Source organism: Leptidea sinapis, chromosome 19, assembly GCF_905404315.1.
Source record: "Leptidea sinapis chromosome 19, ilLepSina1.1, whole genome shotgun sequence".
NCBI classification, from domain to species: Eukaryota; Metazoa; Arthropoda; class Insecta; order Lepidoptera; family Pieridae; genus Leptidea; species Leptidea sinapis.
In genome coordinates this window covers 1,333,608-1,346,916 of record NC_066283.1, presented here as the reverse complement: position 1 = coordinate 1,346,916, position 13,309 = coordinate 1,333,608, and the positions used below count along the sequence as shown (strand labels likewise).

Sequence of the window (13,309 nt, the reverse complement as noted above, 5' to 3'; positions counted from 1 at the left end):
ACTTTGGACGAAGTACACCAGGCGTGCCATCAACAACATCAGGGTGCAATACAATGATGCGTATCGTATCCTGATGAAGTTGCCTCGGTACTGTAGCGCGTCGGCCATGTTCGCCGAGGCCAGAGTGCCGGATTTCTTTGCGATCATGAGATCGCGTATCGCAACATTCTGGAGCCGTTTGAGAGAATCCAAGAATGAGATCCTGAGCACGCTGGCCGGGTTTATGGATTGCTCAATTAACAAGCATTGGCGTTCAGTGCACCAGGAGGCTAATAGGAAATAAATAGACCTGAATACAGAATTGTATTTTAATTTAATTAATTTTAAATTTAATCATATTATATAATTTTACTTTATACATATATTATTGTAATTTTAACTGGGTGCATACCTTTTAATAAAGATATTATTATTATTATTAATAAGCTATGGAAGAGCCGAGTCTTCTGACACAGGTGGCTCCAATCATGAGTATTGATTTATATCCATACTTGATAAAAAATAAACAGTTTGTATTTCTGATATACACAAAAGACAATGATATAATTGGCTAAAGATTATTAATGCGCCTTGAATAGATGTTTGTTAGCTAGCTATCAAAGCAGTAGCTTTAGTATCAATCTTTACTTACAGCTGGATGGAGACGGTAAAACCCATTCATGATAGTAAAAAGAAAGAGATGAGATCGCCAGTATCAGAAATAATAATAGTAATATTTACAGTCTTACACCGATTGGGTTTTTTTAAATAAAAATGAGGGACGAGACGAGCAGGACGTTCAGCTTATGGTAATTGATACGCCCTGCCCATTACAATGCAGTACTGCTCAGGTTTCTCGAAAAACCCCTATACTATGACATAAGTAAAATTATAATTTCATGAACATTAAGGGTTTCTGACAAGGGGTTGCCTTGATGTTAAGTGTCTGGCAATGAATAACGTGATTTTTAATAATATTCTGAAGGTAATACCGAAAAATAGCACTGTATTATTTGAGATATTTAGATCGGAATTTACACACCTTTAGTACCGTTTACCTGCCAAAGCCACTGTAACCCAAACTCCATAATGGTCCATTGTTCTTGCATGTGTTGGGAGTATGTGCTGACAAACTTTCAGCTTTTGTAAAAAAACGTAGGTGTGGAGTGTGGACTTCACAGACTCTTAGACCATAAGCGTGGTGATCAACGATAAAGCTTCCCCTCCGAAACTAACAAGTGGAATTTCATACTTTCTACGGCACAGCAACTCGCTAAACATCTCCATTATGATGAAAGGTGTATAATTGTTCATAAGTGTTTAAATAAAACAATAGTATTTCAGAATGAATATATTAATAAGCACTATGATAAACAATCTACGACAAACAATACAAATGCATCAGTGTTAGACAGAACACATTATATCTAGTGACATGTTGCGGTGTGCGACATTCATTATGTGAAGAGTTCACCCGGCACCGAGAACATTAGATACCCTATCTGCAATTATCAGAAAGAGAATTCTTTCCGACAAAACCGTTAGAAAATCACCGTCTTTTAAAATTGTCTCTATTTAATATCTAACATCGATTAATCAAGAATTGTTAAAATACTGAAGATTATTTTACTACGATTACATTGAATACATTTCCTATTGTGTAAAATTCATTATATTATTAAGCCAACGGTCATGGCAAATCTTGAAACGTGTTTGTTCTACTTGAAGAAAGTTTCAATAGGACAGTGTCGTGACCTCACAAAAGAAATGTATGCAAACCACGACCGTTGGCGGATAGTGTCGATAGCCTACAACAAACCCACGTGTTATCCACGAATTAGAAAAAAAATTGTCTAATATAAGAAATTCCGACACCAATTACGAAAATTATATTTAAGAGTTATACAATATAACGGCATGAATAGAAATGGTATCGTAACACACGCTATGAAACACCAGCACGAGTTGTGAGTGGTAGGTAGGCTGTGATTTCCACCACCACCCCTGTTGTTATGTGGAAACTCTCTCTTTATTTCCGCGGATATTAAATTCGTATTGTTAACTTCGCTTTGATGAAGGTTTTACTTCTGTTTGGTCTTAACCATTCTTTTATAATAAGTGACGAGCAAGCAAGACATTCATCTGCTTGGGATACGCCCAGCCCCCTACATTTCAGTGCCTGATTGGCTGTGTTTTATACTCAGATGTTTTACTATTTGACCATACAAATATCTTACTAATATCTTCTCTTTTTTGGCGTGCGTCCGTGCATAATGGGATGTCGCTATGCCAACTTAATGGCTGACAGGCTTGCCCTGCACGTTTCAGTATGACAACTTTTTCTGATTTCTCTACTTAAACATTTTACTGAGAACCTTTAGTTTTATTTCAGTAAAATGAATATAGCAGTAAATCAAGCAAAACCATTTTTCGGATTAGCCAATAAATGGCACTGCATAGGGAATCCGTTTATAGATTGCAGAAGAGGTTTAGACAACTGACAGGCGGTATGTAGTTTCACAACTCATACTGGGGCTCCATGTTAGGCTTATAGTACACGAAACCGGAGTCGCATCGGCGGTGGGTCACATGCTTAAGTGGACGTAATTCCAAACGTTCCAAACCACAATCATGTCGAAATAGAGTTAAGAACACAAAACTGGTCATATTAAAGGACTAACAAAAAATGGCAGCCCTACTCTCTCTTTAAAAGACAGCATGACTTAGTAGCCCGACCGACATGTATGGAATACATTAATATTTATTAAACATTAAACACGAATTCCTTAAAATGTTAGTGGCTTGGAACGTAGGAACTACGTCCAAGTATGCGAATGATTTACGCTCATGCTTCGTGCCGATAGTTTGTGGTATCGTTCTCACTCCGGCGTCGTGTGTAAGCAGCCGTATCGTCCGCCTACTTGAGCGCGCACTCCACGTACACGGCGCAGGGCGGGTCACGGGCCGGGTCACGGGCCAGGTCACCGGCGGGGGCGGGCGAGTGGGGCGGGTGCTGGGTGGCAGCGGGCCGCTCGCCGACCACGAACCGCAGCTCGGACAATGGCCACATGCCCCTCAGAACAGTCCTGTCAAATAATATTATGTTAACATTTTTTTTGCAAGAAACATTGCACTTATACAATGCTTCATGCAAAAAAAAATTCATTTCATTTCATCCCCACCATCTGGATGTCTGATGCGGTCCTCCACTGTACGCTTTTCAAGGAGCTTTCTTCCACGTACTACAAAGCTCTGGAATGAGCTTCCTGGTCCGGTGTTTCCGGGACGATCCGACATGGTTACCTTCAAAACAAACGCGTCCACCTTCCTTAAAGGCCGACAACGCTCCGGTGATTCCTCTGATGTTGCAATAGAATGTGGGCGGCGGTTATCACTTAACACCAACACGTACGCTCGTTTGGCCTCCTGTTTCCATAAAAAAAATGTCAAATATTCATAAACAAAATCAATAATATAAATGGGAATCGATGCGGAGACGTCAAACTACGAAGCAGGCACAGTCAACCGGAAACGAAGCGTTGCGGAACTCGTGTCGAAGTTTTGTAAACAAATACAACCGTCGCGCTTAGCTCTCTGTTTGACGTCATACACACAAAACCAGCTAATACAACTATCTCGCTCACGCCTCGCTTCGCGTGCTCGCCTTTCGATTCGCCACGTATTTTTTATTTTATGATATTAAGGGGCGGGACGAGCAGGACTTTCAGCTGATGGTGATTGATACGCCCTGCGTATTAAAATGCAGTGCCGCTTAAGATTCTAGAAAAACCCAAAAATTCTGAGCGGCACTACAATTACGCTCGTCACCTTGATAAGATATTAAGTCTCATTTGCCCAGTTATTTCACTAGCTACGACGCCCTTCAGACCAGAATACAATAATGTTTATACATTATGGCAGAAATAGGCACCGTTGTGGTACCCATAATCTAGCCGGCATTCTGTGCAAAGGAGCCTTCCACTGATTAAACATGGCGAGGATGATATCCTAACTTGTGGCGTGTCGGACGAATGTGGAATTCAGCGGCAGGAACCAGGTGGAAAGCACTTCGGAACACTCCCCGTGATAAATGCGGTGGAAGACTCACAATGAAGCACTGGGTCAAGTGGATCGAACTGATACTGGGGTGCGCCAGATCTGAGATGACAGCAATACTCCATGTGTGGCCGGACCTGCGCTTTGTAGAGCGATAGAATGTGAGCCGGCTTGAAGTATTGCCGTGCTCTATTAATGACATTAATGCATTTCTATGTGACTAAATTCAAACGATACATGATGATTGAAACGAGCGATGGCCCAATCATGAGGTTAAGTTCGTAAATAGGCAATGCGTTGTAACCAGAGAGACTGGTCCAGGATGGTGCGCACGCGCGGCACGGGGAATCCGTTGAAGGGCGAGGCCACGGGCAGCGTGTAGGCGCCCATGTCGGAGAACGTGAGCCACGAGCCCAGGGCCAGGGGCGGCAGACGAGCAGCCGACACCACGCAGTCCAGGCCGTCACAGGACGGTCCCCACACGGAGCACGGCGTAGCCACCTGCCCCTCCTCCGCAACCTGCGCACACACGTCAAACTGCTAATCATCTTAACACGTAACACACTTCACATATATTGAAAAGGGGTACACTTAACCTACGGCCGTTCCCAATATTCAGTCTATTATTTGAAATAAAAATCGTAACTATCGTTGACTTTTCTGTCCCAATAAACTTATCGACGGTAACTCAGCTTATCCGTGCACGCTGTCTGTCAATACCATAATTCGGATGTCGTGTCTGTTTAGGCTAATAAGTCGACGTGTCAGTTAGGGCGATAGTGCAGGAATCGCCTCTTTCGACTGTCTGCAGCCTGAGACATTTGTCCATTGGGTTCTGTGTAGGTTGTTGGTGAGAGAGCGTATCCATGACCGCATTTGGCTGAAGGGTAGCGGCAGGACTGGCTCTGGGCCAGCCACTTGCGTTTCCGACCCCTGCCTTGCAAGTTTATCCGCTACATCGTTCCCAACGAACCGCTGTGTCCTTTGATCCATTGCAGAGTTACCCAGTTGTTAGAGGCAGCTCGTTCTAAGGATCGGTGACACTCGTATATCAGCGCTGAGTTATAGGTGTTGCTCCCCAGCGCAGTCAGTACTGCCATACTATCGGATAGAATACGGATATAATATCCGTGTATTTTCCTTCTTAGTATCGCGTCTGCAGCTTCCTTGATGGCTATGCATTCGCATTGGAATATGGAGCTGTGTTTGCCTAAGGGTATAGAGGTGTGTATATTCAGTTCCTGTGAGAAGATGCCAGCTCCAGTTCCGGCTGCCATTTTGGAACCGTCTGTGTAAATTCTGAGTTCATTTACACCTGACAAGGTCTGCTCCCACTTCGAACAGTTGAATACGGTAATTATTTTAAAAGATGTGTGATTATTTTAAAAATTTTGGGTATTCTATCACAGGGTGCCTCACAGAGTGGGAAATCCTTCCTTAGGTTTCCTGTGAGGCAGTCATCATTCTTGCATACACCTGATGGGTGTATGCAAGACACCTGATGGGTAATGCTTCAGGCGGAGAACCAGGCATCAGGCTGCGCAGGCCAGCCGTTGGAATCGCTGTAGCTTGGTTTGTACGGTTGTTAGCTCTGTCCTGGGCCACCAAGCTATTGCTCCATAGAAGATAATTGGTCTAATAACTGCTGTATATAGCCATTTACATATCTTTGGGGCAAGACCCCAGGTTCTCCCTACGAGTCTTCTACACTGCCAAAATTATTATACATGCTTTTTCCAGCTTGTGGTCTATGTGTTTATTCCAAAGCAGCTTACTGTCCAGTATGACCCCCAGGTATTTAACTTCTTTAGTAAGGTTTATCTCGGTATTGAACAACTTAGGTAATGTAAGATCGCCAAAATTGCGTTTGTTAGTGAAAAGTATTAGCTCAGTCTTTGATGGATTAGCGGTTAGCCGATGTTGTGTGCACCATTCTTCGATTATCTTAAAAACAGATCTCATGTGATTACATAGGACACTCTCGAATGGACCTGTTATTAGAATGGCGAGATCGTCCGCATAGCCTACTGTGTATAGTTTCTTTCTGTTTAGCTCCGCGATGAGCTCGTCCACCACAAGGTTCCAAAGGAGTGGTGAGAGTACCCACCTTGTGGGCATCCAGTTGCCACCACACATCTTGTGCTGGTGTTCACAGTATTATCAGGTATATTGGGACGGCTTCAGATTATTGACAGCTAATTACTGACAGGAGGAGGTAGTAATTTATCTCTTTCTATATATTGGGAACGGCCGTTAAGGTACTAAATAGATCTATGACACTTGTTAAATAAGTTTAATTAATATGACGACTCATATAGCCAAATGGTTAGTGACCCTGATTACTAAGCTAAAGGTCTCGGGTTCGATACCCGGTAGGTGCAATCATTTATATGATGAATATGGATGTTTGTTTCCGAGTCATGGATGTTTATGTTTTTTTTTTTTTTTTTTTTTTTTTTTTTTTTTTTTTTTTTTTTTTTTTTTTTTTTTTTTTAATATATTTATTTAAAACTTTACATATTTATATAAATAAAGCAGCAACCAAAAATCACGAAGATTTGTCCGGATTGCTAACATGAGTTGAGTTCGCAATGATAATTAAAATAAGATCAGAAAAAACTTAAGTAAGTACATACACAAGGTTTACAAGCAAAGCATCATTAGATCAGGTTCGCATTCAACCGGTCATCGTTGATTCATATCTCTATGCGAAAGCGGGACACTGCTATCTTTCGATCGCGCTATTCCGTCGCACACGCACAGCGATATGTCTATTCGCTCGGCCGGTGGGCGGTGACAAAGAACCCGATGTTTGACCCACTTAGAATGTAAGCTACAGGGTGTTCAAAAATTGCAATTTTAACTTATCTCTAATATTTTTTCTGGTGATGCTAATTTTTACAGATGGATCAATATCATTTAATAGCCGAGGAACCAAATATTGTGTCGTGCGCGAACCATAAATGTTATTGGACTTTAATGTTTTTAAGTGATTATTTGTGATTTTCCTAGTGGTTATTTTATGACAAATTTTACTTTGAATTTCATGATTGAAAAATTGTTCCTTAAGAAGACAATAATTAAATTTTGTGTGTATTGGTAAGATTTTACAGTGCCTGAAGAGATCGTTATATTCATTCGCTTTATGTTGTTCTTTTACTACTGGGGAGACTATTTCTTTAATTATCCTAATTTGCATGTTTTGTATTTTATCTAGGTAGGTCTTAAATGTTCTGCCATAGCTGGTAATACCATAACTTATAATGGAATCGGCTAGTGAGTTATATAATAATAATAATATTTTATATGGTATTCTACCCTTTATTAAAATTAAATTGGCTAAAAATGCTCTGAGTTTGTCACATACAGTATTGATATGGGGGAGCCAGTTAAAACAACAATCGATAACTAAACCCAAGTACGTATGATTTTCAACAGTTTCAATAGTGGGACAGCTACATATTTGTAGCTTTTGATGAAAACACATATGGCAATGCGCCTTAAGCTTCTTGATTGTGTCATAATTAGTTTTAAGATATGGTGATCGAATATGCATCAATTTCGTTTTATCGGCATTGAGGACAAGCCTATTGTCGTGGCACCATTTGTTAAGGCGGTCGAAGTCAAACTGAAGGTTCTCAAGTGCTTGTTCAATGTTTCTATCAGCGATTACAAGACAAGTGTCATCAGCGTATTGATATGATGTACAATGCTTCAGTATATTATTTATATCATTGACATACGCGATAAAGTGTATTGGGCCGAGCACTGATCCCTGTGCTGTTCCTTCAGTAACTGATAAAACATCACTCTTGGCATCTTCTATTTTAACATAGAATGACCTATTTTTGAGATAATCCTCACACCAATTTAGGGTCGGGCCTCTGATTCCAGAGTTTCCAAGTTTCGAAATCAAGCATTCGTGATTTAGAGTGTCAAATGCGCGCGAGAAGTCAATAAAAAGGACAAAGACGTGTTTGCGATTACCTAAGTGACCGTATGATTTATGTATGTTTAAGTATATTTTATGATGTTATTATATAAAAAAACACTAATGGTTTTTCTTTCGAGTACGCGGATCTCTATTATTCATTGGTCACAATTGTTACTCAGACCGGCCCCGTAATTATATTTAGGTTATAGAAGAATGGTTAATGATAACTGGGACCGGCCTGATCAATGGTTAAGCTAGTACTGCCTTACTGAGACTTACACATGGTTATAAGTAATTAATATTATCTACTAAGCAATATTTGTAATATAATGCTGTTCAATGGATTTACTTCGAAAATATATGATACTAATTCATAAACGCACAAACCACATTCCACACGCAAAAACACTCAAAATTAACTCAAATAAAAAGAATAGAATAAATTTAAAAGAATTGTAAAAAAAAACGTTTGTGTGGGAAAGGTTACTATACCATAAACTATTATCTTAATGATTGGGAATGAAGTGAACACCCTGAGACTCTCCAATTATAAATCTTTATTGTACGATATTCCGGCGAGGCAGTCTGTTTTGAATGGGTTGTAGTTTTTGACGTTCAATAAGGGATGTTGAATAAAAAAAAATATTTGAATTTGAGTTAACATGTGAATAGCAGTGTCGTGTACGTACGTCGAGCGGTTCGGGCGTAACGTGCTGATGATCGTACAGCACGCAGTTGAACGAGCCGTACACGCCGTCGTTGATGAAGTACATGGTGTGAGCTTCGCGTGGGTCCTCCTCGCCGCTCTCCAGCGACAGCTGTGGGGAAACATCAGTTTTTTTTATGAAAAAGGAGGACAAACGAGCGTACGGGTCACCTGGTGTTAAGTGATCACCGCCGCCCACATTCTCTTGCAACACTAGAGACATAACAGGAGCGTTGCAGACCTTTAAGGAAGGTGTACGCGCTTTTTTTGAAGGTACCCATTTCGTGTCGTCCCGGAAACGCCGTACAAAAAAGTTCATTCCACAGCTTAGTACGTGGAAGAAAGCTCCTTGAAAACTACAGCTCCTACTGTGGAGAACCGCCACAAATCCAGATAGTGGGGATGATATCCTAACTTGTGTCGTGCCGTGCGAAAGTGGAATTCGGCGGCAGGAATCAGGTGAAACAGCTCTACGGAATACTGCCCGTGATAAATGCGGTAGAAGACACACAATGAAGCGATGTCTCTACGCAACGCCAAGTGATCCAGCCGTTCATAGAGCACTGGGTCGCCGACAATTCAAGGTGCTCTGCGGTGCACGCGGTCAAATGGATCGAGCTGATACCGGGGTGGGCCAGACCAGAAATGACAGCAATACTCCATATGTGGCCGAACCTGCGCTTTGTACAGCGCTAGAATGTGGGCTGGCTTGAAGTAGTGCCGTGCTCTATTTATGACGCCCTGTTTCTTCGAGGCTAATTTGGATTTGCTCTCCAGATGGACAAGGAATTGGCAATCGCTCGAGATTTCGAGACCCAGTATTCCGATTCAGGCTTGATCATCGCCCCCCACGTATCACTGTGTTTTGGGTTTTCAACTTAATATGTACGTTCGTTCAACGCTTTGTAAAGTCGGAAAGACTTGAATGATCCCTCCCCTTCCTCAAGAGAGTATGGAGCGCGCTGTTCACACACACACCATCAGGTGACCCGAATGTTTGTCCTCGTCCTCCATTAAAAAGAAAGCCATAAAAGACGCCAGGCGAGGGCTAGGGCCTCAATACATCCGAGTCGAGGTATAGTTATCTCCCTAGTGATACAAAGTGGTTCTTAAAGTGTTTGCTGGAGCTGACGTCACATCAAACAAACAAAAAATATTTTATTTCGTAGGTAAATTGCATTAAGCTTGAAATATGTCATTTTATTCATACAGCTCGTTCGAAAAGCAGATTTCTCTTAGAGAAGAACGAGCAAGAAACTCTGACGTTGCTCTTGTCAAAATAAAATGGTATTACAGGTTCCTAAGCTTTAAGGGTAAATGTATAAACTTCTATAATAAAGTCCCAGCCACTGTTCAGGCATAATCTATAAATAAATTTAAATGTTTTATAAAAAAATGGCTCTGTCGTATATCCTATTACTCCACTGCGGAATATCTAAATGATCGGACAGGCTGGGACTAGATTATTTTATAGTGATAGAAATGACTGTACAATATTGTATATTTTTATTGAAAAGAGCGCAAAAAAAGGATGCTGGGAGAGTTTTTTGCGACAGTTTTTCTCTCTCAGAGCGCCATTTGTTTCCGAAGCGGTAGTTGTATCTAGTAGTTATTAGAAATCACATCAAAAAGAATTCTAAAGGAATCAATTTTGAGAAAATAAATGCCTTTTGTGCCTTTTCATGCCTTGTTTTCAATTTAATTTTACAAATCATTTCAATTACGATGTATGCAAAGTAATGCAACATCTAAACATGAAGGGTCATATTAATATACCAAACATATCGTAGCGTGTACCTGTCTGGTGGAGTGCACGCACGCAGCGAGCGTGTACGCAGCGGCGGCGAAGTAGCGGCCCGGCTCCGCGATGACGCGCACCTCGCTTCGGCCAAACAGTTGCAGCGCCGAGTTGATCACTCTCGACACCTGTCACACAATATGGACACACGATCACAGAACTGTCAAATTTGACTAGATTAACTTTAACACTATTGGTTTATTGCAATTGCAATGCACCGACCTCGTGCAGCGAGGCGCCGGTGTGTCCCGAGAAGCCGCCGCCGATGTCGAGCAAGCTCATGGGCGCGCCGAGCCGCTCGGCCAACTCGAACAAGTTGTTGGCGAGCGCGATGCCGCGCGCGAACACCGCGCACTCGTTGGCGCCCGAGCCGCCGTGGAACGACACGCCCACGACCTGGACAGACATTTGTATGGGAATGAGTAACGGGACAAACATTCTCTAATATTGAATAGGCTTTTCTTCGATTTTTTTAACTATATTCTGGAGGAGGAACGCTTTTTATGAAGGTAACTATTTCATATCGTCCCGGAAACACCGCCCAAGGAATCTTTGTAGTATGTGGAAGAAAGTTCCTTAAAAACCGCAGTGTGGATGATCGCCATACATCCAGATGGCGGAGATGATATCCTAATTCGTGCGAAGGTAGAAATCGAAGGCAGCAATCATATAAAAAATAGCGCTCACATTTAAGTTCAGCACGTTGGCCAGCTTGATAAGTCGCGGCGCCTCGATGAGGGGTTCACACCCGAACTTGATGCCCAGCGGACATTGCGCTGCGGCCGCGTCGCAACGTATACGGACGACCAACCTGAAATATTAACCAAATGGCTTATAATGGGATATAGTTAGTCCGACGATTATGGCACTGCACAGTGCTATCACTGTACAAAAATTCGTTCCGTTATGTACTACCAGTATACTGCTGCAGAATCCTAGGGACATACATATATGACGTCATAAATCGCCGCCATATTCTACTGTGAGCACTGGCGTTTTCGAGGTAAGGTACTCGCATTACTTTGATCACGTGATCAATCAGAACCACTCGAGTACCTAACGTTTTGATAAACAATAGCTACTGTTTAATCCCAAATATTTTTAATTTGACAGTACTCCAACAACAATTTTTTTTATGACCTAAATTAATACTACAATACACTCATTTGAATGCTGCGTCAAAAAATGCGGCTGACAGTATACGGGATTGCGTTCCGTTTTAAATAGTAACCAGTATAACTGGCTACAAAGGAAAGACTTCACAGTATACTAAATTAACGTCACACTGTACAGTGGTCGCAGTGCATATCGGAACATACCCTATATTCCTTACAAATGTACAACAAGTGTAGTGTTTGACCATAAAGACCAGTGGTTAGTGACCCTGACTACTGAGCCCCGGGTAATCCCGGTAGGTGCAGACATCTATATGATAAATATGAATGTCTGTTTCCGAGTCATAGATGTTTATTTGTATTTATGTATGTATAAGTATGTATATTGTATTAAATATATCGTTGTCTCGCACCCATAGTACATGCTATGCCTAGTTTGAGACAAAATAATTTGTGTAAGAGTGTGTCAATATAAAGTGTCATTGCCCACCGTTATTTCTTCCCGCATTGTTCAGTCTTTGGTTTTAAACAATTTGTATTTTTTTTTAAGTGATATCCCTGACTTCTGGGATTAATTAAATTAAATTTGTATCATAAATCAAAATTTATGAACGATGCGGGACTCGAACCAGCGACTTCTCGGGTTCCATCCGAACGCTCTTCCAACTGAGCCAACCGTTCGAATGACGGATGGTTCGTAAATCCTGGTATGTCTTGTTCATCTGTCAAATTTTCTAAATTGGCTGTTCTTCTCTAATGTTTTGGTTCAGTTTGCGTAAGTCTCCTTTTATTTTTGTAAAATGTTTTATTTAACACACATTTATTCGTTTAATATCCTTAAACACTGACCGTGCGTCGGGGCAGTACTTCTTGATCTTATGCAGCTCCGTCTGCGAGTCGAACGTCATCAGCTTAGCTCCGACGGCGCCTGCGTAACGGATGTGAGACGCCATCTTAGCGGGGTTCGCGAATATGATGCGCCTGAAAGTTAAATTGTATAAAAATAATTAATTTCAAACACAAAGAGTATGTATTGGACTAATGTGTAACACTCTCGTTAATGAAAGGAAATACTAAATGGTGTACTTACTCAGGCTTAACTCCAATACTGGTGACCAGCTGGATCTCAGCCTTGGAGGCGCAGTCGAAGCCTGCACCCAGGGCGGCGAGCGTGCGCACCAAGATTCTGTCGTCGTTGCATTTGACAGCTGGACACACGTACATGAAACTTATTTATAATTGAAATGATTTTTTTTTTGGAAGAATCAACTAACACACAAAAAGTGATAATGAAAACAAAATGCAGTAATACCTCCTAAAACGCTGTAACCTAATCCTTTTACAATATTTTATGTTTTTAAAGTGATAACCCTCACTTCTAGGATTAATACACAAATTAAATTTGAAAAACAAAATTCTATGAACGATGCGGGATTCGAACTCACGACCAGCACAGAACGACGGAGGTCGTGGGTTCGAATCCCGCATCGTTCATAAAATTTTGTTTTTCAAATCTTATCCTTTTATTTATTACCTTAACCCGTTTTCATATTACGCGAGTATTAGGTATAAAGCTACCAAAACACAATATAATGCTACCTATCTCATTTTCTCCCACGTTAAATGTTATGATTTTATGTGCCTGTCTCTTTTTACCGTCGCTTTAAATCATTCTAAGAGACCGAGAACATGTAAATGTATTCTATCTCATTCTCTCGCCG

The 13,309-nt window shown here is 41.2% G+C and overlaps 1 protein-coding gene across 2 annotated transcripts in view; it reads right to left on the bottom strand.

The window, feature by feature from the left end:
• Positions 1-1,315: 1,315 nt before the first annotated feature.
• Positions 1,316-13,309, bottom strand: part of LOC126969918 (ornithine decarboxylase 1-like) — a 26,739-nt gene continuing 14,745 nt past the window's right edge. For both annotated transcript variants that reach the window (XM_050815549.1, XM_050815550.1), the window contains exons 5-12: positions 12,679-12,796; positions 12,438-12,569; positions 11,161-11,284; positions 10,696-10,869; positions 10,473-10,601; positions 8,659-8,787; positions 4,340-4,554; positions 1,316-3,065 (exon numbers count right to left, since the gene is read on the bottom strand). In XM_050815549.1, coding sequence (XP_050671506.1) covers positions 2,897-3,065; positions 4,340-4,554; positions 8,659-8,787; positions 10,473-10,601; positions 10,696-10,869; positions 11,161-11,284; positions 12,438-12,569; positions 12,679-12,796 — 1,190 coding nt within the window. In that variant the 3' untranslated portion in view covers positions 1,316-2,896. The remainder of the gene's footprint in view (positions 3,066-4,339; positions 4,555-8,658; positions 8,788-10,472; positions 10,602-10,695; positions 10,870-11,160; positions 11,285-12,437; positions 12,570-12,678; positions 12,797-13,309) is intronic.